Below are 23,223 nucleotides of genomic sequence, written 5' to 3'. Positions count from 1 at the left end.
TGTTTCTGTGATTTGTTCTTTGATCCACTTGTTCTTTAGGAATTAGATTATTTAGTTTCCAATTAATTTTTAATCTCTGATTCCACAGCCCTTTATTGAATGTAAATTTTATTTCCTTATGATCTGAAAAGAGTGCATTTAATGTTTCTTCTTTTTTGTATTTATTGGTGAGTTCTTTTCTGCATTTATTTGTGAGGTTTTTATTCCCTAATATATGGTCAGTTTTTATGAATATATTATGCACAGCAGAAAACTTGTCTAAAATTCTGTTCACCTCCTTAACTTCTTTCTTGTTTATTATGTGGTTAGATTTATCTAGGTCTGAAAGGGGGTAGGTAAATTGAAGTCCCCTACTATATAGTTTTTTGGTTTGTTTTTGTTTTGTTTTGTTTTGGTGAAGCAATCGGGGTTCAGTAACTTGCCCAGGGTCACACAGTTTGTAAGTGTCAAGTGTCTGAGGCCAGATTTGAACTCAGGTCCTCCTGACTCCAAGGCCAGAGCTCTATCTACTGTGACACCTACCTGCCCCTGTATAGTTTTACTATGTATTTGCTCCTATAACTCATATGACTTTTCAAGAATTTGGATGTGTGCCATTTGGTGCATATATGTTCGGCATTCATGTTAATTCATTTTCTATGGTATCATTTAGTAAAATGTAATTTCCCTGAATATCTCTTTTAATTAAGTCTGTTTCTGTTTTTGCTTTGTCTGGGATTGTTATTGTTAGCGCTCTTTTTTACTTCAGCTGAAGGATAGTAGATTCTGCTCTCACCCCTTATCTTACTTCTGAGTGTGTCTTTCTGTTTCAGGTGTGTTTTGTAAGCAGCACATTGTGCTATTCTGTTTTCTAATCCATTCTGCTAAACTCCCTTTTCCTTTGTATGTGAGTTCACCCCACTTACATTCACAGTTATGATTACTAACCGTGTATTTCCCTGCATCTTATTCTCTTCTATTTAACCCTCTCCCCTTGTCAAAAGTCTGTTGTTGTTGTTGTTGTTGTTGTTGTTGCTGTTGTTGTTGTTGTTGTTGTTGTAGGCAATGCCCAGGGTCACACAGCTAGTAAGTGTTATGTGTCTGAGGCCGGATTTGAACTCAGGTCCTCCTGACTTCAGGGCCGGTGCTCTATCCACTGCATCACCTACCTGTCCCCCTCAAAAGCCTTTTTTGTTTCTAACCACTGCTTCTTTTAATGTACCCTTCCCTGTTATCACTCCTACCCCTTTCTCTAAGTTCTAGTTCTCCTACTTTCCTATTGAGTAGGATGAATTTCTATACCCAGGTGTGCTTATGCACATGCGTTGTGTGTGTGTGTGTGTGTGTGTACGTGTACTCTTCTGTCCTTAAACTGGTTCAGATAAGAGTGAGGTGCAAGCATTGCTCATTCCCCCTTCTCATTATCCCTTCCATTGTAAAAACTCTTCCTTGTGCACCTCGCCCATTCATCCTCTCCCTCTTCTCCATTTTTCTTTTGAGATCATTCTGACATAGTAGACTCACATCTGTGCCCTCTAAGTAGACTCATTTTAACTGCCCTAGTAATGATAATGTTCGGGGGGGGGGTGTTACATGTATCATCCTTTGGTATGGGAATGTAAACAGTTATCCCTTCTGATTGGTCACTCATTTTTACCTTTCTATGTTTGAGTCTTATGTTTGAATGTCAAATTTTCTAGTCACCACTTTTTATCAGGAATACTTAAAAGTCCTCTATTTCATTAAATGTCTATTCCCCCCTGTAAGATTATGCTCAGTTTTGCTGAGTAGATTATTCTTGGTTGTAATCTTCCTCCAGAAAATCATATTCCAAGCCCTCTACTCTTACAGACATAGTTGTAGCTACTAAATCTTGTGTGATCCTGACTGTGTTAAGTGATTTCTTTCTGGCTGCTTGTAGTATTTTCATCTTGACTCAGGAGCTCTGAATTTTGGCTATCATATTCCAGGGAGTTTCCATTTAGCATTTCTTTGAGGAGAAGATTGGTATGTTGTTTCAGTTTCTACTTTGGCCCTCTGGTTCAAAGATATCTGAGCAGTTTTCCTTTATAATTTCTCAAAACATAATGTCTAGGTTCTTTTTAAATCAGCTTTTAGGTAGTCCAATAATTCTTAACTTATCTCTCTTCAATTTATTTTCCAGGCTAGTTGTTTTTCCTATGAGATATTTCACATTTTCTTCTTTTTTTTTCAGTCTTTTGAATTTATTTTATTGTTTCTTGATGTTTCATGGAGAAAGCTAATACTTTCATTTGACCAATTCTGATTTTTAAGGAGTTAATTTTCAGTATTTTTATGCCTCTTTCTGCCATTCAGCTAACTTTGATTTTTAAAAAATATTTTTATTTTTTAATTACTTGTAAAAAATATTTAATACTCATTTTTTAAAAATTTGAGTTTCAAATTCTCTACCTCCCTATGTCCCCTACCCTCTCATTGAGAAGGCAAGCAATTTGATATAGATTATACAAGTGCAGTCATGCAAAATATTTCCATATTAGTCATGTTGTGAAAGAAAACAAAAATTTTTTTAAAAAACAAGAAAAATAAAGTTTAAAAAAGTATGCTTTCATCTGCATTCAGACTCCATCAGTTGTTTCTCTGGAGGAGGGATAGCATTTTTCATCATGAGTCCTTCAGAATTGTCTTAGATTATTGTATTCCTGAGAATAGCTAAGTCATTCACAGTTGGTCATTGTACAGTATTGCTGTTAACTCTATACACTGTTCTCTTGGTTCTGCTCACTTCACTCTGCATCAGTTTATGTAATTCTTTCCTGGTTTTTCTCAAAGCATCTTGCTCATCATTTCTTACAGCACAATAGTATTCTGTCACAATCATATACCACAACTTGTTCAGCCCTTCCCCATTTGATGGGCTTCCCCTCAATTTCCAGTTCTTTACCACCATGAAAAGAGCTGCTATAAGTATTTCTGTATGAATAGGTCATTTTCTCTTTTATTTCTTTGGGATATAGACTTAGTAATGGTATTGCTGGGCCAAAGAATATGCACAGTTTTTTAGCCCTTTAAGTGTAGTTTAAAATTGTTCTTCAGAATGGTTGGACTACATCACTATTCCACCAACAGTGCATTAGTGTCCTAATTTTCCCTCTTCCCCTCCAACATTTATAATTTTCCTTTTCTATCATATTAGCCAGTGTGATAGGTGTAAGGTGGTACCTCAGAGTTGTTTTAATTTGCATTTCTCTAATAAAGTCATTTAGACTATTTTTTCATATGACCACAAATATCTTTCATTTCTTCATCTAAAAAATGCTTGTTCATATCCTTTGACCATTTATGAATTGGAGAATGACTTATGTTCTTATAAATTTTACTCAGTTCTCTATATATTTGAGAAATGAGGGCTTTATCAGAGAACTTGCTGTAAGTCTTTTCGTCATGTTTTCTGCTTTCCTTGTTTTTTTTGTCCATCAGTTTTCTGCTTTCCTTCTGACCTTGGCTGCGTTTGGTTTGTGCAAAAGCATTTTAATTTAATGTTATCAAAGTTATCCACTTTACATCTAGTAATGCTCTCTATCTCCTGTTTGGTCATAAATTCTTCCCTTATCCATATATCAAACAAGTAAACTATTCCATGCTCCCCTAATTTGCTTATGGTATCACCCTTTATGTCTAAATCGTGCCCATTTTGACCTTATCTTGGTATTTGGTATGACATGTTGGTCTATACCTAGTTTCTGTTAAACTGCTTTCCAGTTTTCCCAGTAGTTTTTGTCATAGTGAGTTTTTGTCCCAAAAGCTTGGGATTATTCTTGTCATTTGCTACAGTTTATTGTGTACCTAATCTATTCCACTGATCTGTCACTGTTTCTTAACGAGTATAAGATTTTTTTTTAAATGATTACTGCTTTGTAATATAGTTTGAGACCTGGTATAACTATGCCACCTTCCTTTTTCATTAATTCCCTTGATATTCTTGACCTTTTGTTCTTCTAGATGAATTTTGTTATTTTTTCTAGCTCTGTAAAATAATTTTTTCATAGTTTGATTGGTATGGCACTGAATAACTAAATTAATTTCGATAGAAGTGTCATTTTTATTGTATTGGCTTAACTTACCCATGAGTAACTGGTATTTCTCCAATTGTTTAGATCCAACTTTGTGTGAAAAGTATTTTGTAATTGTATTCATATAAGTCCTGGGTTTGTCTTGGCAGATAGACTTCCAAGTATTTTATATTGTCTACAGTTATTTTAAATGGAATTTCTCTTTCTATCTCTTGCTGCTGGACTTTGCTGGTAATATATATAAATGCTGATGATTTATGTGAGTTTATTTTATAACTTTGCCAAAGTTATGAATTATTTCAACTAAGTTTTTATTTGATTCTCTAAGAATACCATTATATCACCTGCAAAGAGTGATAGTTTTGTTTCCTCGTGGCCTGTTCTAATTCCATCGATTTCTTTTTCTTCTCTTATTGCTGTAGCTGGTATTTCTAGTACAGTATTGAGTAATAGTGGTGATAATGGGCATCCGAGCTTCACCTCTGATCTTATGGGGGAAGGCTTCAGCTTATTCTCATTACAGATAATGCTTGCTAATAGTTTTGGATAACTGCTACATAACATTTTAAGGCAAGCTTCATTTATTCCTGTGCTGTCTACTGTTTTTAATAGGAATGGATGTTGTATTTTGTTAAAAGCTTTTTCTGCATCTGTTGAGATAATCTTATGATTTTTGGGTTTTTTTGTTATTGATATGGCCAGTCATACTGATAGTTTTCCTAAGGTTAAAGCAGCCCTGCGTTCCTGTTAGAAATCCCTCCTGGTCATCGTGTATGATCTTTGTGATATGTTCCTGTAACCTCCTTACTAGCATTTTATTTGAAAGCTTTGCATCAATATTCATTAGGGAGATTGGCCTATGGTTTTCTTTCTCTGGTTTTGCTCTTCTTGTTTAGGTATCAGCATTATTTGTGTCATAAATTTGTGTCCAAAAATTCATAAATTATCTCTCCTTGATCTATTTTCTAGGTCGTTTGTTTTTCCAATGAAATATTTCACATTTCTATTTTTTCATTCATTTGATTTTGTTTTATTATTTCTTCACGTCTTATAGAGCCATTAGCTTCTATTTGCCCAATTCTAATTTTTAAGGAATTATTTTCTTCAATGAGCTTTTCATTTGGGCCGATTCTACTTTTTATGGAGTTCTTTTCTTCAGTGATTTTTTTTTTTTGGTACATCTTTTCCCATTAGGCCATTTGGGGGTCTTTAAGTTTTCATTTCTTCCAAGTTGGTATGATCTAAGGAGGGGTGTGGTCACTGTGCTCTGGTCTGTGTGTGACCACAAGTATTCTTTTCTGCCATGGAAATGTGACCACGCATTTCCAGCCTTAGACCAAATACTTGACACTTGGGGCAGCTAGGTGGCACAGTGGATAGAGCACCGGCCCCAAAGTGAGGAGTACCTGAGTTCAAATCCGGCCTCAGACCAAACACTTGCCACTTACTAGCTGTATGACCCTGGGCAAGTCACTTAACCCCAATTGCCAATGAAAGAAAGAAAGGAAGAAGGAAGAAGGAAGGAAAAAAATGCAATGTGACCAGGGTGCCCACTCCCTTGTAGCCCCACACTCTAGTGTTCTAGTGCTCCTTCTCACCCTGGGACTGTGACACAGCACCACATATGGGCGATATAACAGAGTCCTGCACTCAGTCTCAGCAAAGGGTCCCCAGTAATCTCCTTCTGACCAGTTGTCTGACCCTCTTATTGTCTATAGGCTGAGAACTCCAGAAGCCACCACTGCCACTTCAGTTGTCCCCAAGGCCTGCTGCTGGGGCATGGCCCATGCTAGACTACACTCCCCTCTCACTTCAGTGAGAGAGGCCTTTTATGCTGACTTTCGGTGTTGTCTTGGGCTGAATAATTGTTTCACCCCATTCTTTTGTTGGTTCTTGTCACTCCAGAATTCATTCTGAGGCCTCATTTGAAGTTGTTTGGAGGGGAATTTGGGAGAGCTCAGGCAAGTCCCTGTCTTTATTCTGTCAACTTGGCTCCAGTTCTGATTTTTTAAGGAGTAGTTGTCTTCAGTATTTCTTGTGCCTCTTTGAAAGTCAAGCTGTTAATTTTCTTTTCGTAATTTTCTTGAAAGCTCTCACTTCTTTTCCCAATTTTCCTCTGTTATGTGATTTTTTAAATCTTTTTTTATCTCTTTCTTTAGTTCTTCTAAGAATTCTTGTTGGACTTCTATCCAAACTTCATTTTTCTTTGGGGGGCTCTACTTGTAGATGTTCTTAAGTCATTATCTTCTGAGTTCGTGTCTTGAGTTTCCCTGTCACCACTGAAGCTTTTTTATGGTCAGGTTCCTTTTTGTTTGTTTGCCCATTTTTCCAGCCTATTTCCTTGCTTTGTGTTAAAGCTGAGCTCTGTGTGTCCCTAGGGGAGATGATTGGCCTGAGCTTCAGTCATTTATGTTCTGGTGCTTTCACCACTAGGTCTCAGGGCCTGCTTCTGAGGTGGTATGATCCCAGGTTTGTGTCCTTGTCTATTTGTAGTGGATCCAGTTTGCAGTTGCATGCATTTCTCCAGTTTTGTTTGGCAGCGGAATAGAAGCCAAAGTGTGACTGTGGGTGTGGGTGTGGGAGTGATCCAGGCCTGAGGCTTAGCCGGGCCAGATCTTTGATAGGATAAGGGGGCAAGGAACTTGAGAGAATAAGACAGTGTGGAATTGAAGCTGGTTTGCTAAGGAGTCAAGATGGGGAAGGGAGAAGAGTGTAGCTAGTGCATGGAGTGATGGTGTTGGGAAGAACTGAAGGGTTCACTGTGAGATGTGGATGAAGATTCAGCAAAGGCAACTAGGAAGAAGCAGTCAGACGAGTCATGAAATTCTGAAAGAAGAAAGACCCTGGGAGAACAGGGTGGTCAGCAGTCTCAAATGCTATGTTGAGGTAAAGAAGGATTAGAATTGAAAAAAGACGTTGAGATTCGGTAATTCAGAGGTCGTTGGTGACTTTGGAGAGAGCACTTTGAATTGAGTGATGAGGTTATGAGTCAGATGATGAGTGGTTGAGGAGTGAGTGGGAGGAGATGGCAGCAGTGAGCATAAGCAGCTTTTAAGGCTGCCTGACTCCAGCCACTGTCGTGGCAGCCAAAGCATGCAAACGTTCTCCAAACTGTAATTGAGCTGACATTTCATTTGGTTCAAGTCCCTGACCTTTGCCTGCCTCATGGCCTGCAATTTTCACTGCTAGAATGGAGAAAAGAGGCATCAGCGTGCTCCCGGCATGCTTGGTAGTAATGGTTCAGCCTTATTTTGTGTCTGTAGTGATTCTGGGGAGTCTTTGAACTTGGTTGCTGCTTTTGGGCTCCCCATAGGTTTGAGCACTGCCCTCTCTAACATCCCTCCCCTCTTCAACCCCCATCAACCTGCCAGTGAAGTGAGGAGCCGTAGCCATTGCTCTGCCCCCCCACTGAGGCCACAGGAAAGTGACATAGTTCTTTGTGTGCCAAGGAGAAGCTAGGCCTGGTAGAACTATACCTGCTTATGCCCATTAAGCCTTATCTCCCTCCCTTAGGGAGCTCTTTGCTTCCCCGTCCCATTTGATTTTAGTTTCATCTTTAAGTTTTGAAGGAACTGTAGAAAAGGTCTCTGCTAAGCATGTATATACTTATTAAATACTTGGATGAATTTGAATTACAGTATTAAACATTTCAGGACTCTGGTAAAAAAAAAATTTCTCCAGGGTCATGATTTGTAGGGTAGAGACAAGTTCTAGGACACTCTAGGTCTTTAAATCACCTTTCCATGTAGCCTGATGGATTACACACCTCCTCCCATCCTTAACGTTGGTCAAGTGACTTAAAAGTATTACTCTTCATAACAGTAGGTTTCCGCAAAAGAAAATAAATACAGAGCCAGTTTTCCTCCCTATAATTGCTGTTTCACTTTGGAATTTTGAAAGATTAAGGATCCTGACCATCATTTTATTTCTGAGCTTCTGTGTTTACAACTTATTTCTCTGGGTTGCCAGGTTAACACTAGCTATTGTATGCCCCCATTGACAGATTCAGAAACTCTGAAGAGGCAGAGTGGCTTTTAAAATTTTTTTTTAAATTTTAGACAAATACTAAAACTTAAATACATAATAAGAAAAGAAAAAGAAACACTATAAACTTAAATATAAAATAAGAAAAAAAAACCTGTCATGTGCACAGCAGAACATAGGAGAGGATTCAGAATATATAGCAATAACTTATCATTTCAAGAAAGCCTATATATTAAATACCATGCGTTATGTTGAAAGCTGTCCATCTTTTCTTTGCTTCCTTAGGTTTTCTTTGTTCTCTGCTGTACACGTTTTACTTTGTTCTTTTTCCCCCTTCCCCCACTACCTGCCACCCCAAGGTTACAATTGAGCATGGAAATGCATATATATAGGTATTGACATATACATACACGTATGCACAGACATACATATATACATATATGCATACATACATATATAAACATATACTTTTCCCTGAGAGATTCTACTCCTAATCTTATTTTTGTTTATGCATCTTTTTCCCTCTTTCCTACCTGCTACCTTGCCCTCCTATTATTTAACCTACCCCTACTCTAGCAATCTCTCCCTTATTTTCCCATTTCCCTAAATCTAAACATTCTTTTGTAGACCCTTTTGACCTATTCTCTCACCCTCCCCTCTAAAGCTCCCTCCCTTATCTCCCCATTCCCGTAAATCTAAAGACCCTTCTATATCCACCTTTTAACCTGTTCCCTCACTCTCCCCTCAAAAGATCCCTCCTTTATCGTCTCCCCCCTCCCTATCCCCTTAGGGTTTTTATTTCTTTCTAAGTTTGGAAGATTTGTACTCTTTTACATGTATATGTATTTTCCCTTCTTAAATCCATTCCTGATGAGAGTAGGTTTCCAGAACTAACAGCCCCCCTCCCTCATCTAATTCCTCTATATTGGTTCTTCCTATTGCACCTCATATTGTATAAGATAATTACTCTTTTAGCTGTTCTTGATTGGTTTTACTTTTTGAAATTTTATCATACTCAGGTCTACGCCAGTCTTTCTTATAAGTTACCTAATTACTAGTAACAATCTTAGACGTAGGTTTTACATTTTCATACATTAAAGGTAAACATTCTATCTTTATTTAGTCCTTTGTAATTGGTCATTGGTATGTACCTTATATTTCTTTTGGTTCTTGTATGTCAAATATTCTGTTGAGTTCAGGGCTATTTTTTAACAGAGTCCTGAAAGTCTGACAGTTGATCAAATGTCCATTTTTTTTTCCCATTCAGAATTATGCCTAGCTTTTCTGGGTATTATATTTTCGGCCAGAAGCCCAGTTCTTTTGTTTTTGGATATGTAGTGTTCCAAGACCTGCTATCTTTTAGTGTCGCCAGCACTAGGTCTTGTGTAATTCTAATTGTGGTACTGTCATGTGTAAATTTTTTTTTCCTTGTTGCTCCTAATATTTTGTCCTTGATTTGGGGGTTTCAGAATTTAATTGTAATATTCCTGGAAGTTCTCCTTGTAGGTTCTCTTTCAGGTGGTGATCAGTGGATTTTTTCTATTTCTGCTTTCCCCTCTTGTTCTAATGCAGAAACATTCTCCTCTATTTTTTTATTCTTTATATTTTTTTAAAAATTTCTTCATCTCTTATAACTTTGCTAGCTTCCCCTTGCCCAATTCTGATTTTCAAGGAGTCCTTTTCTTCGTTAAGATTCTGGATCTGTTTTTCTAATTGATTGACTTTCTTGTCATAATCTTCTTGTTTTTCATGTATTTCTTATTTTTCTTTTTAATTTTTCTTCAGTCTCTCTCACTTGATTTTTAAAGTCTTTTTTAAGTTCTTCAGTGAATTCTTTTTCAGCAGGTGACCATTTGACATCACTCTTTGGGGTAGAAGAGAGTTTCTTTGCTTCAGTATCCTCCTCTGAAGATGAGCCCTGGTCTTCTTTATTCCCATAGTAGCTCTCTACAATTGGATTCTTTCTCCTTTGCCTGTGATTTTTTTTATTTTTTGGTAATAATTTAGTTTTTATAATCATCTCTAGTCCTGGGGTATGAGGGATGATGCCTCTGGCCTCTGATCCTCTTCAGTTCTCCCCTCTGATCTTGAACTCAAACCAAGACCTCTGTGAGGGCCTCCAGGCAGCGGTGTCTGCACTGTGTCTGCACTACGTCTGCACGTGCTGGTTCCTTCTTGCCTGGCCACAACACAGTTGAGTATGGTGTTCCTTGTCAGCAGGGGTTCCCTAGGCCCAGGTCAGATGTCCAACTCTTCCCACAGTCCTGGGGGTAAAAGTTCCTGTGGCTGGGGCTGAGGCAGTGTCCCAGCCTAGCTAACCTTAGGGCTTGCCTCTTGTTGTTAAAGTGGACCCTAACCTGGAGGTGTTTACTCTTCACAAGGAGGAAATCTAGTCCTGGGATTTTTCTTCTGGTCTTCTCAAATTGTCCCAAGAGGACCCCTGTTCTGCCCCTGCTCTTTTTTGTTTTCACTGCTCTGTGTTAGCCCTGTTTTGTGGAGGAAAATCTTGAGAGCTTGAAATTTTCGACCTATTCCGCCATCTTCACAGAATCCTCTCCCAGAGGGGCTTTTAATACTAATTGTCCGCATAAGCCCCACTGAATCCTCGCGTCATCTCTTGGTATCTCGGGGAAACCTAGCATGTTCACTGTTGTTCTTGGTTGGCAGGACACCCAGGAGTTCCTGCGCTGTTTGATGGACCAACTGCATGAAGAGCTCAAGGAGCCGGTGGCAGCTGACGTGAGGGACTCTGACTCTAGTGACTCAGAAGAGAAGCGGGAGGGCGACCGGAGCCCTTCAGAGGATGAATTCCTCTCCTGTGACTCCAGCAGTGATAGGGGTGAGGGGGATGGGCAAGGCAGGGGGGTGGGCATGGGCAGCACCCTGGCAGAGACTGAGTTGCTGATCCAGGATGAAGCGGGCAGGGGGATTTCAGAGAAGGAGAGGATGAAGGACAGAAAATTCTCCTGGGGCCACCAGCGAACTAATTCTGAGCAAGTTGATGAGGATGCAGATGTCGATACCACCATCACCGCCATCGACGATCGCTCCACTGAAGCCGTCCCCTCTTCATGTTCCACCAGCCCGTGTAGGACACCAGGTACAGATACACAGCCCAGAGCTCCTCTGTTACTGACCGGGATGGTGCAGAGGGAAGAGAAACCTCAGTTGGAAAGGTGAAACACCATGTGTTTGTGGCATCCGCCATCCCAAAGAGGTATTGCTTTTCCCACTGTGGTGGTGGGAAAGGCGACCTGTGATGTAGAGTTGAGAGCAGCTGATGTGGTAGTACTTAATTTGGGGAAATAATTGGAGCTATGGTTTGATTCCACTTATGGCACAAGAGTGTGTTCTCTTCCCCCTCAGGCACACTGTCAGCTGATGGATCTGTAGGCAGCACTGCCTCTGCAATAGCTGCGGAAGTCCTTTGGCTCCACAGCTTGGCCTCTTTCTCTTCCTAGAGCCAGATAACGACGCGTACATGAGATGCTCCTCCCGCCCATGCAGCCCTGTCCACCATGAGACACATTCCAAACTGTCGAGCAGCCCGCCGCGCTCTAGCCCTGTGAGAATGGGACCGTCCTACGTACTCAAGAAAGGTACTAGCTGCAAGAGGAAATGAAAGCAGAGGGGCTGTCTGTAGTATCGTCATCTCGTGTCATTACTGGAGATAGTAGCACCACACTAGTATCGTCTCTGATATAGGTCGAGAGAAAGATATTAAATGTGTACAGATTCACTATATAAACAACTTCTCAAGACTGGGAGGATAATCAGAACATGCGTAGACTGTCTGCAGCGTCAGCCAAGATGTGTAGTACAACCTCTTTGCCGACAGGCAGAGCTCCCATCTGTCAACTTCCCCTGCCCAGACTTAACACGATTCCTTTAACCAATACTGTTTCCAACTTTCTTCCTTTGTGTTGGCTTCCTGAGTCTTCTCCTGGCTCTTTACAGTCCTCAGGGTACAGAGTCCCAAGCTAGATACTATTCCAAGTTAATCTGAATTTGGGGAGCACCATTCTTTTCTTTTCTTTTTTTTCTTTTTTTGACTAGGCAGTGGGGTTAAATGACTTGCCCAGGGTCACACAGCTAGTAAGTGTTATGTGTCTGAGGCCGGATTTGAACTCAGGTCCTCCTGAATCCAGGGCCGGTGCTCTATCCACTGTGCCACCTAGCTGCCGCTAGCACCATTCTTTTCAAGTACTGAGTGCTTCTTGGCATTATTTTATTGCTCTGTGAAGCAAGAGGATTGAATTTATCCCCATTTTGCAGCTGGGAAACTGATGTCCAGGGACGTTAAGCAGAACTGACTTGGCCCAGGTCATGTGGCAAACCCCTGGTGGGAACCAAGACCTGAATCCACATGTCCTGATTCCCAAGCCTGGATTTTTTCAGCTATACCATACCTATATGGCATATAAATGCCTCCTGGACAGGAGCTGTCTGTGCGGATCTGTTGGGGCAGCTGACAGATACCTGGTGGGTTGTTTTTCTCTAGCCCAGGTTCTGGCTGCTGGGAAAAAGAAGAAAGAGCTTCGGTACCGTAGTGTCATCTCAGACATCTTTGATGGCTCCATACTCAGCCTGGTACAGTGCCTCACCTGTGACAGAGTACGTCAGTCATGAGCATTTTTAACTGTGAAATTGCCACCAATAATAAAGTAATAAGATAGCTAGGCTTATTCCTAGGACACCTCACCTTGAGACATAATCATTCTACCTTAAATTGTTTTTGATGAAAGATACTGTCTCAGATACTTTTTCCCCTTATCTGAAGTAGACTGATTTTCTCATACTTACTTTTGACTTCCCCAAAACAGCTTTTAAGCTACAAAGGAATAGCAGATAGGAAAAATGGAGCTAGAATTCTTATCTCCAGAAGCAAAAGGTCACCAGACCTGGATCCAGTTGACTCATCCAGAGAGTTTTTGTGTTTTGAATGAAAGGCCTGGTGATATTTGGCCCAAAGAACTCTGTGACTACAGACCCTCTCCCTGCTAGAACTCCTACTGCTCCAATTTGAGACAGCCGGGGTTTGTTTAATTGTAAATGTCTTTCTTGATGCGGGCAGGAATGGGAGTGATTTCAGAACAGAAATTTTCCAGTTGGGTTTGGTTGGTACTTTCCTGCTGTTATCACACAACAGTCACTACTCAGGCCAGGGGACTGGGCCAGGTAGCATCAGAAACAAACTCATTTCATTTGCCCCTGGCAGGTATCCACCACTGTGGAGACATTTCAAGACCTGTCACTGCCCATCCCAGGGAAGGAGGACCTGGCCAAGCTGCACTCGGCCATCTACCAGAATGTGCCAGCCAAGCCAGGGACATGTGGGGATAGCTACACGTCCCAAGGCTGGCTTGCCTTCATCATGGAGTATATTCGACGGTACCTTCTTTAATTCATCCCATGAAGCAAATGAGGATGTTCTTGGTATCCCTTCTTCTCTCTTCCTACCTGTCTCGATTGTAAAGATAATTGTTGGCTTCAGATCCTTAACCTAACTACAAAGAGCTCCTCCTCATGCCTTCTGCCACATATGCACACCACTGCCAGTTTAGAAATGGTGCTGATAAGTAAGGGGTCACGTATCTTTTACCTTTCTTAGGTTTGTGGTGTCTTGCATCCCCAGCTGGTTTTGGGGTCCTGTTGTTACCTTGGAAGACTGTCTTGCTGCTTTTTTTGCTGCTGATGAATTGAAGGGTGAGTTGAGCTGTAGCTTTGAAGGGAGGGAATCCACGTCACCTGTAGGGTCAGCCAGTGTTCTTCAGAAAGGCTTCTTGGTCCCTCTGACCAGTGAGTGTTGCTTTGCAGGTGAAAACTGAGAGAAGCCTGTGGAGTTCTTGCTTTGGTAGTTTCTAGAACTGTCAGAGCAACACATTGTCAAATGATTCTTTGAGAAAAAAATAGCAGTGAATAGACTAGTTTTCTTTTCTCCTTATCCCAACATATTGGGCGGGGGGGGGGGCAATACATATGGCGGCTTCCTTTGTCCAGGATGCATTTGCCATGGAGGTGGGTTAAGTCAATAACCATCCTCTTTGGTTCCTGCAGACTCACTGCAGGGAAAGGCTTCATTCATCAGGTGAAACAAGGATTTTTTTTGTGTGTGAGGCAATTGGGGTTAAGTGACTTGCCCACAGTCACACAGCTAGGAAATATTATGTGTCTGAGGCGGATTTCAACTCAGGTCCTCCTGACTCCAAAGCCGTGCTCTATCCACTGCACCACCTAGCTGCCCCTGAAACAAAGATTTTTAAGATTCATCTTCTTGACTTCGGTTTTCTGTTTTCTCAGTTCCTTAATTTTTTTTCTCCCCAGGGGACAATATGTATAGCTGTGAAAGATGTAAAAAGTAAGTGTGTGTTTCCTTTTTTTCCCCGTTATCTATTTCCATTGGCTCCTTTCTCTTGCTAACCAATTAGTGATAACCCAAGAGAGGCCTGAGGGTAAAGGAGAAGTCCAGCTGGGCCTTCCTTTTGCCCTCAGTGCTTCTCTCACATGGAGTCGGGGTGGTTTGTGTCTTTCTTAGGTTACGAAATGGAGTGAAATATTGTAAAGTTCTTCAGTTACCTGAGGTGAGTGGAGGAGGAGCCCTGCTCTTCCCTTGGCTCTGCCCCTTTAAGATTTGTTTCCCTCAAGCCAGCGAGGGTAGCAATGCAAAAAGGAGACCCAGTGAAAGAGAGAAACCATTTCTTTAACTGGCAGAAAAGAAATGGGCTTTCTTTTGGTTTGGCCCAAAGTCCCTGGAAGCAACATCTGAGTCTTAAGGGAGGAAAAAACCTCCATACAAACAACACAAGCTTTTTACTTTGTGTTCATGTTATCAGTTAGCTTTGCTTCTGGCTCATCATTCTGCTGTATGCACATTGAAAGGAGTTACAAAACCCAAAGTTTGGGTAAAAAGATCTGCTTTTTGGACGGCCGCTGTATTTTTCAGTAGCAGTGAAGTAGCTAATAGGATATTATAGCACAGCCTTCAGAAGATTTGCTAGTTTAACAATAGACACTCCTTAACAGAGCTACAACCCTGTAATGGCATCTCTTTTGCTTTCTTGAAAAAGGAACCAGATGGAGTTCACATGGAGTCAGTTCATCTTGATTTTATCAAGTGTCTGTTCTTGTGGGAAGTTTTAAATAGGAGGTCTTTTGTTATTACTTCTCTCCTGGAAACAAAGAATTCAAACCACCTTGGGTCCTAAACCATATAATTCAATAGGTCCCATACTTTTTGTGAATACTTCCATTTGTCTTTTAAGGCTTCTGAATGATCAAAAAGACTATAAGGAATCCTGACTGAAGCATTGTTGAGGGGCTGTCAAAACTTGCAAAGACTTTCTGTTAGGCTGTTAGAGTTCACATAGCCTCACATCTGACTGGCTCCTGGAAATACCATTGCTGTTTTTTTTTCTCCTTTTTTAGATCCTGTGCATTCATTTGAAACGTTTTCGGCATGAAGTGATGTATTCATTCAAAATCAATAGCCACGTCTCCTTCCCCTTGGAAGGTCTGGATCTACAGCCCTTCCTTGCCAAGGAGTGTACCTCCCAGATCACCACCTATGACCTCTTATCTGTCATCTGCCATCATGGCACAGCAGGCAGTAAGTCAGCCCATGTTCCAGTGTTCAGGCTAGTCCAAAGGGACCAGCTTCTTACACCATCTCTCATCACTGGTTATCTCATCCCATCTTAGCATCATGGGCCCATTCATAAATGGCCAGACTAGCCTGCTTTTGAATTTGCCTTCTTTATTCTGGATCTTTTCCCCGCAACATGTGTGTGTCTCCTTGACCCTTCTTTTTTTACCATAGGTGGGCACTACATCGCCTACTGTCAGAATGTCATAAATGGCCAGTGGTATGAGTTTGATGATCAGTATGTCACAGAGGTCCATGAGACAGTGGTCCAGAATGCAGAGGCTTATGTCCTCTTTTATAGGTAAGATGTTTATAGAGTGACATCCTGGGGAATGGAGGTAAAAAACACCTACTCTCCACGACTTCAGAGGGAATTGTGTAGCTGGTTTGGAGTCCTGCTGCTACATCCATGGCTGTTGGCTCTGCTCCAGTGGGAGAGGGGTGGCTTCTGTCCTCTGGTCCTCCCATGACTTCTGACCCCCTGGTGGGTGGAGACAGACTCCCTTAAGAGCATTAGATGGTCCCCTCTCCTTCAGCTCGGTGTACATCCTTGTGGAAGTGGCCTCACTGCTCCAATGGTTTTGCTTCTTCCTTGTCAGGAAAAGCAGTGAGGAGGCAGTGCGGGAACGTCAGCACGTGGTGTCCCTGGCCACCATGAAGGAGCCCAGCTTGCTCCAGTTCTACATTTCCCGCGAGTGGCTCAATAAGTTCAACACATTTGCTGAACCAGGGCCCATTACAAACCACACATTCCTCTGTTCTCATGGAGGTAGGGCGCCATATCGGGAGTTGTTTCAATAACAAAGTCAAGGCTTGGGAACAGCCTTGAATGATGGCTGTGGGCCTTCCACTTCCTCTCCTTGTTTTCCGTAGGAATCCCACCTAATAAATACCACTACATTGATGATCTTGTGGTGATCCTGCCCCAGAATGTATGGGAATATCTCTACAGCAGGTAAGACTCCTTGGTCACGGCAGGGTTTCTCTTTTATTTTGTAGGAGGGGCCGGTAACCATTTCCTGACCTATCTGTAATCCATCCTTTATCCGCAGTATTGAACTTATTGGGACATAGGAATTAGAGTAGGAAAAAGGCAAGAATGCGTGACAGTTTGGATTGTTGCATTCTTTGCATTTGCATCCCTAACTCCTGATACATAATAGATGCTTAATAAATGCTTCTTGCTTTAGAGTAATTCCCAGCAGCTGCAAGCTTTGCAAGACTGAATGCAGAAGTATACATACATACTAGCCATTGCTCCAGCATGGTGGTCTTCCTTCTCTGTTCCCTAATCACAAACTGCTAAAGGGAAATGAATCCCAGAACCTCATCACATCTTTTGTAATGTAGCAGTATCCCCTGTGTTGGACCATTTGGGTAATGGTAGCCTAGGAGATAAATCTCCTCTAATCTACTTAACTGCAGAGATTTTCTCTCTTTAGTTGCAGGACAAGAACACTTGGTTCATAGGGTGCTCTGCCTAGTTTCCAGAAGTTCAGGCGTTTCCAGAGCAGGGTGGTTGAAATACTTAGGAACCTTGCAGTCAGGGAAAATCCCAAGAAGCCCAACCTTCTCTTTTCGAAAAGCTAGAGTCGATACTTTTGAACATTGTGGTCAGTTAGCCCTGCACTCTCAGCTCTGAAGTAGGAAGAACTTGATGGAGGACTGAGGGCCTGCCTCTGTGCTTTTTATTCTGGGAGTATCTAGAACACCTTTCTCAGCTGAAGATTGGTTGCTGCTGCTTATACTCCGCATGAAGCCTTGGTCCCATTGACTTCCCTTTATTTTGGATTTGTTGGTCTTCTGTCCTGATCTGGCTGTCTAGGTTTGGTGGTGGCCCTGCGGTGAATCATCTCTATGTGTGCTCCGTCTGCCAGGTCGAGATAGAAGCCCTGGCCAAGCGATGGCGGATCGAGATCGACACCTTCATTAAGGTGTATAAGGGGTTGGGGGGTTGTTCCCTTTCAGGTTCTGGAGCTCCCTGTCTTCAGCAGGCAGCTTCCTTGTCACCGCTTTCTGCTTAGAAATATCTGTCTGGTTGTTCAAAAATCATTGACTCAATTAAGGCTGTAGAGAAATAGCACTGGGGGAAGAAGAGAAGGGAAGGAAGGCAGGCAAGCAAGGGTCCGGTTCCCTAATGTGTATAATGCACAAAACACTGTTGGATGCATGGATTCTAGGGGTGTGATTGGGGTGGTTGGGAGTTATTGGGAAACAGTGAGATTTATCCACACTTGGAATTAAAAGTCTGATCCCTTATGTCCTTTTGATAGCTGAACAAAGCATTTCAAGCGGAGGAATCCCCCAGTGTCATCTATTGCATCAGTATGCAGTGGTTCCGGGAATGGGAGGCGTTCGTTAAGGGGAAAGACAAGGGTAAGTATCATATGGACGCTGGAACACCGTCCCTCAGGAAGTAGGGTAGGGGCTTAGGGACAGGTGCAGTGTAGGCCCTTTTAGATAATGGAGTTCCTGCTTGGTGATTGATGCTGGTTATCAGCAAGGGTCTTGGACAGATTGTGAGATCTTGTGTTTGGGAGTGCTTCCCTCTGTGGGGCTTTGGCACTTGCTGGGCTGGTGAGTGCCTGGGGCCCTGGGGGAGAGAAGATATGGGTGTAGCTTTGCCTTATTGATCTCATTCACTGAGGAAGCAAGAGATCTGCCATGAAACTCAGTTCTGGGTTTCCTCTAGTCCCCCATCCCCGCCCCCCCTCGACTCCGCACATGGAAACGTTGGTGTGGTGCTTCTGACCATGAGGCGCTGCTGTAACCTGTGGGTTTGCTGTGGATTTTCCACCTGTGCTCAGTCACTTCCCGCACTATTTGCGTTCTCACTTGGGGCGGGGTGGGGGGGACAACAGGGTGTCGCTCTCGGCATAAATACCAACAATCATGTTAAAGCCTGTGCGTGAAGCTCAGGCCTCTGATTTTGTTCCTTCTGACAGTTCACTTTATCTTCTCAGGCAGGTTCCGGGGAGACAGTTTTTTGATGTTATATGGAAACTGTTTCCTCCCCTTGATCATTTTAATTTTAGTCGGATTTTGAGAAACTGGCTTACCAGTGAGCGCTTGGAGGGTCAGGAGGTCCTTCTGTTATTCTGTGGAATTAGAATAGTCTGGGTAGAAGCAAAACAGCCCCAGTGGCTTTCCCTGAGTCAATGTCATTTCTGTTTCAGACCCTCCCGGACCCATTGACAACAGCAAGATAGCAGTGATCAAAGGTGGCCACATCCAGGTGAAACAGGGTATGTCTCCGTATCCCCTCTCCCAGGGCCTTCCTGAGGCTAATTTTGTCTCTTACTGTCACAGCTGCTGTGGCTGCTGCTGTTCAACATCACATCCCCTTGGGGCCCAGTAAATCCTTCTGATAAATGCTTCCTGTGTGTGGCGACTCCTTCCTTCTTCCCCTTCAGTACCGTACATATCTCTTCCTGTTGATTTAGAGAAGAGTGGGAAGACCTCGATTTTTATGAGAGATATGTTCTGCTCAGGCTCTCAGCTCTGGGCATTCTCTCTGGCTCCATGCCCAGAAACCCTCCTCCCTCACATGCCAGCTAAAATCCTACCTTCTGCACTCCCTGCAGGGCCTTCCCTCTGTTGACTATTTCCTCTTTATCCTGTATGTAGCTTATTTGTATCTAGTTGTTTACTTGTCTCCTCCATTAGACTGTGAGCTCTTTGAGAGGAATTACCTTTTTGCAGTATGTACTGATAATGGGTAGAGATTCTTAGCCACCTATTTCTGACTAAGAATTAGAAATCCATTTCCTCCAGGCCTGTTCTTCTTCCTATTGAGAGGCAACCAGACCTAGGGAACAGAGTGGGAAATGGGAAGAGCTGGGCTTGAATCCCCTTCTGATACTTAGTAGCTTTGTGGTTTGGGGCAGCTGACTTTGCCTCAGTTTCCTTATCTAGAAAATGGGAATAATAACTATTTTAGCACCTACTTCACAGGATGCGTGTACTTGGCAAGGCTTCTATGAGAATGTACTTAAAACATTGCATAAATGTCAGATATGATTGTAATTCCTTAGGATCTAAAGGAAGGTGGGCTAGGCCATCCTTGACCTCTTCATTGTACTTGCCTTACTTCCCCAGAATGAACCAGTGGCCATCCAAATGGCAGCCTGATAGGCATCACAGGGGGAAGAGAAAGGGGTTCCACAGCAGGGATGGGCCTCTTGTATCTCGGACACTTTTTAGTTCTACTGTTCTTACATTTGTCAACTTTGTGGGAGCAGTTAAGGCCCCTGGAGATGCACAACTGCCCTTTATCTTAGGTGTTCCCCTTTTCCCACCAGTTCTGCTCATGTGATGACATAAACCGATATCTTAACATCCTGTGTTGCAACTTCCCTTCTCACCCAGCAGGCGTCTTAAGATAGGTATGGCCCATAGTTTGTACATCTCACTTTGCAGGAGCTGACTACGGACAGATTTCAGAGGAGACCTGGACTTATCTGCACACCCTTTATGGAGGTGGTCCTGAGATTGCAATCCGACAAAGCATTGCCCAGTTGCAGGAACCAGAGAACCTGCATGGGGAACAGAAGATTGAGGCAGAGACCCGGGCTGTGTGACCCTCATGGGCCAACTTGTAAGTCACTCTGGGCTGGGCCCCATTCCTGTGCTGCCCTGTGGTGGTATTGTTTTCTCAGAAGGGATTTACCACCAAGTTGCCTTTAAAAAATACCTCTGGCCACCTGATCAGTTGGAAATGGGTATTTTTGTAGCTAAGATCCCAAGGAATCACAGATACCATTGTCCAAGGTAGAATTCCTTTCTAAAGCAAAGAAAGAGACACATTGCCCACCCAGCAAATTCTGTCATTTCACCTTTTCTTGGTTCTGTAGGGTGATGTAAGTGTTTTTTGCAGGTTCCACAAGATTGTCTCTTGCCAGAGGATGGGGGTCTTTGCACCTGAGAAGAGGCCAAGTGCTTGGGAAATGCAAACATATCAAGAGGCAAAAATGTTCTGGTTCACAATGAGCAGTGCTGCAACTAGGAAATATATTAACTTGCAGGCTTATTAAGGCTAGCAAGACTTTGTAACATTCTTTTTGGTTTTTGTTCTGATGGCACACAAGTTAATCATAGTTAATGTTCCTGAAATTTTCCTGTAGGCTAGCTCTTCCAGCACCAATGACTGCTTGGGCAGTCTGTGAGCAGGTGTGGGCTCCGCAGGTCCAGCCTTGTGGTCAGCTTGTCTGCCATATTCTCAGGGGTTGAAGGTAGGAGAACTGCTCATTCAAAAGGATTTCCAATTGTGCATTAGGTCCAGTGTTCTTGTAAACTATAGGTGTGCACAACCAGAGTAACAAGAAACAAAACCTAGACTGGAGTCTGTATTTATTACCTTCACGCCCTTCCTTTCTTCCCACCCATCAGATACATTTAGCAGAATCTCATTTCAGAGGGATTACAAATATTTCATGATTCAAAACCAGATGCCCTCTCCTGCTTGTAAAAGAGAAATGCTAAGCCTTCTCTCATTATTTTCCCATCCAACAGACATACACTGGAGACTCAAGGAATTGCTCCGTCCACTTGTGGGGGAGCTGGGGGATCCAAAACATTCTTTAGATACTAGCTACTGGAAGGTCCCTATTTGGTCTTAATACACATGCTATGAAGTGGCACTAATAAGATGAAAGAGGGCCTCTGGTTGGAGGCGGGCTCAGGAAACAGCCAGCCATCCCTGACCGCAGTTCAGCAGGGATTCATCTCTACTGCAGAGTAGCTTGGGGGGTGGGGAGGCCTTCGTGAGGTTTGGTGTCAGAGGGAAAAAAAAAATCTTTCCACTTGACTCATTTGCTGCTTAATACAGATTCCCTTAAATGGCAAGATGACCGAACATGCCCCTCCTTTTTTCCTCCTTCTTGCTCTTAAGCACTTATTAGCAGTGTAGCCTTGGCAGGGAAATGGGGCCAGCTCCACTCTGGTCTGGTTCTGAAACTTATCTGTGAACCTGTGTGTGCTACCCATCTTCTTTCCCCCTCAAAAAAACTCAACCCAGCCCATTGCGATCTGCCACAGCTTGTGTGTGGCCAAACGCACTTTTTAACTAACAGCAGCATCCTTGTAAGAAGGGACAGGTTATTCACCCAGTAGAGGTAAAAGCAAGATGGGGTGGAGGGGTGGGCTTGGGGCATAAGGAGCAGTTGGGTTTGGCACACAGTGGGGACCTTCAGACCTTCTAGAAGTGAACATTAGCCAAAATCCTAGCAGCTGTGCTGCCCGGAAAACTGTAAACCTTTGTACCATGTGTTGGGTTTTTTTGTTACATTGTTTCCCTGGATCCTGCTCTTTTCCCAGTGAGACAGCAGGGTGCATGTTGATCAAAGAATGAGCCACTGTTGGATGCTCTTTTGTGAACTGCTGCCCCAGCTCTTAACCTCCCGCAGAGCCTCTAGGTCTGCATGTGCTTGGACTGTTCCTGTTGTATAGATTCAGCTGTACAGATTGTAATAACATTTCTGTGTTCAAGTTTGTGCTCAGTGTCATAATAAATACATGTGCTTTCATCCATCCCCTGGGGGCATGCTTTTTGTATGTTCGTGGAGTTCATATCATTACCAGAGGGAAAGTCATAGCTCTTCCCTGAAAGATATAGATATTTGCTTCTCGTACAACGGGGCATGAAGCTCTAACCATGACCACGACAAATGATTTGCAAAAAACCTGCCATAACTATGGCTTTCTGAAAGCAGGGTACCATTGAGAGAAAATGTTGTTGGTGCTACCTTTAAAAACTTATTAATCATTGTATGTGAGATTGTTACTTTGTTTGCCCTGAAGACTTTCTTCCCAGATTTCCTTAAAAAAAAGCCACATTCGCTCTCCTTTCCCCCCAAACTTATAGAAATAGAGCCAGATGTGATCAGATAACGAAGTAAGCATTAAACAGATAACAGTTTCCTATTTGGCCGGAAGTCATAGCAGCCACCAGAAGCCGTTTGCCACCACATTCAAAGTGAGACAGGAAAGAGTTGAGAGCATCTCTTAGTATCATCTCTTGAAATGAGCGGTGTTAGAGGTGGGTGATCGTATTTTTCAATTAAAGAATCACTGGAAACAGAAAAGAGAACTGATTTCTTAAGACAGTCTGGCTTCACCTACGCTTTCCTTCCTTATATTCCATAGAAATGGGGAAACTTCTGGTGGTCTCTAGTTTTTAATACATTTAAACAGTGCTAGTGTTAACCTTTTCCTCTACCACAGTTGTCTCCCACGCAAACTTAGTAGGCCCCTTCCAGCTCTAGATCTGTGGGTATATGTGTGTAACTAAATTCAACCTGCAGGAAAAGCCACACCAAAAAAATCAGTAATTTTAAATAATTGGCATGGAGTGTGTTAAAGATTCTAATTCCTTAGGTAAGATATAAGTGACTTTCTGTTCATCATAAACTATTTGTCCTGGATATATGACAATAGCTTCATCGTTTAGGAAGGTTTCAGAGGCCTTCATAAATTAGACACTAGTAGTCATGGGTTAGAGTTAATGCCCTTGCAATCAACCAACAAGCATTCATTAAACACTTACTATGTGATGGGGACCATTTA

General features: G+C 42.4%; 1 protein-coding gene across 4 annotated transcripts in view; it reads left to right on the top strand.

The window, feature by feature from the left end:
* Positions 1-22,188, top strand: part of USP20 (ubiquitin specific peptidase 20) — a 50,839-nt gene extending 28,651 nt beyond the window's left edge. For all 4 annotated transcript variants that reach the window (XM_078150007.1, XM_078150009.1, XM_078150010.1 and 1 more), the window contains 16 exons: positions 10,686-11,118; positions 11,480-11,617; positions 12,520-12,632; positions 13,237-13,409; positions 13,630-13,724; positions 14,343-14,376; positions 14,554-14,599; positions 15,444-15,624; positions 15,835-15,961; positions 16,260-16,429; positions 16,534-16,615; positions 17,486-17,594; positions 17,934-18,036; positions 18,837-18,905; positions 20,080-20,257; positions 20,537-22,188. In XM_078150007.1, the coding sequence (XP_078006133.1) occupies positions 10,686-11,118; positions 11,480-11,617; positions 12,520-12,632; positions 13,237-13,409; positions 13,630-13,724; positions 14,343-14,376; positions 14,554-14,599; positions 15,444-15,624; positions 15,835-15,961; positions 16,260-16,429; positions 16,534-16,615; positions 17,486-17,594; positions 17,934-18,036; positions 18,837-18,905; positions 20,080-20,240 (2,034 nt within the window). In that variant the 3' untranslated portion in view covers positions 20,241-20,257; positions 20,537-22,188. The remainder of the gene's footprint in view (positions 1-10,685; positions 11,119-11,479; positions 11,618-12,519; positions 12,633-13,236; positions 13,410-13,629; positions 13,725-14,342; positions 14,377-14,553; positions 14,600-15,443; positions 15,625-15,834; positions 15,962-16,259; positions 16,430-16,533; positions 16,616-17,485; positions 17,595-17,933; positions 18,037-18,836; positions 18,906-20,079; positions 20,258-20,536) is intronic.
* Positions 22,189-23,223: the final 1,035 nt, after the last annotated feature.

This window comes from Phascolarctos cinereus, unplaced genomic scaffold (assembly GCF_003287225.1).
Source record: "Phascolarctos cinereus isolate Bilbo 61053 unplaced genomic scaffold, phaCin_HiC Scaffold_2;HRSCAF=192, whole genome shotgun sequence".
Classification (NCBI taxonomy): Eukaryota; Metazoa; Chordata; class Mammalia; order Diprotodontia; family Phascolarctidae; genus Phascolarctos; species Phascolarctos cinereus.
The sequence above is the reverse complement of the archived record's forward strand: the minus strand, read 5'-3'. Positions and strand labels throughout refer to the sequence as shown.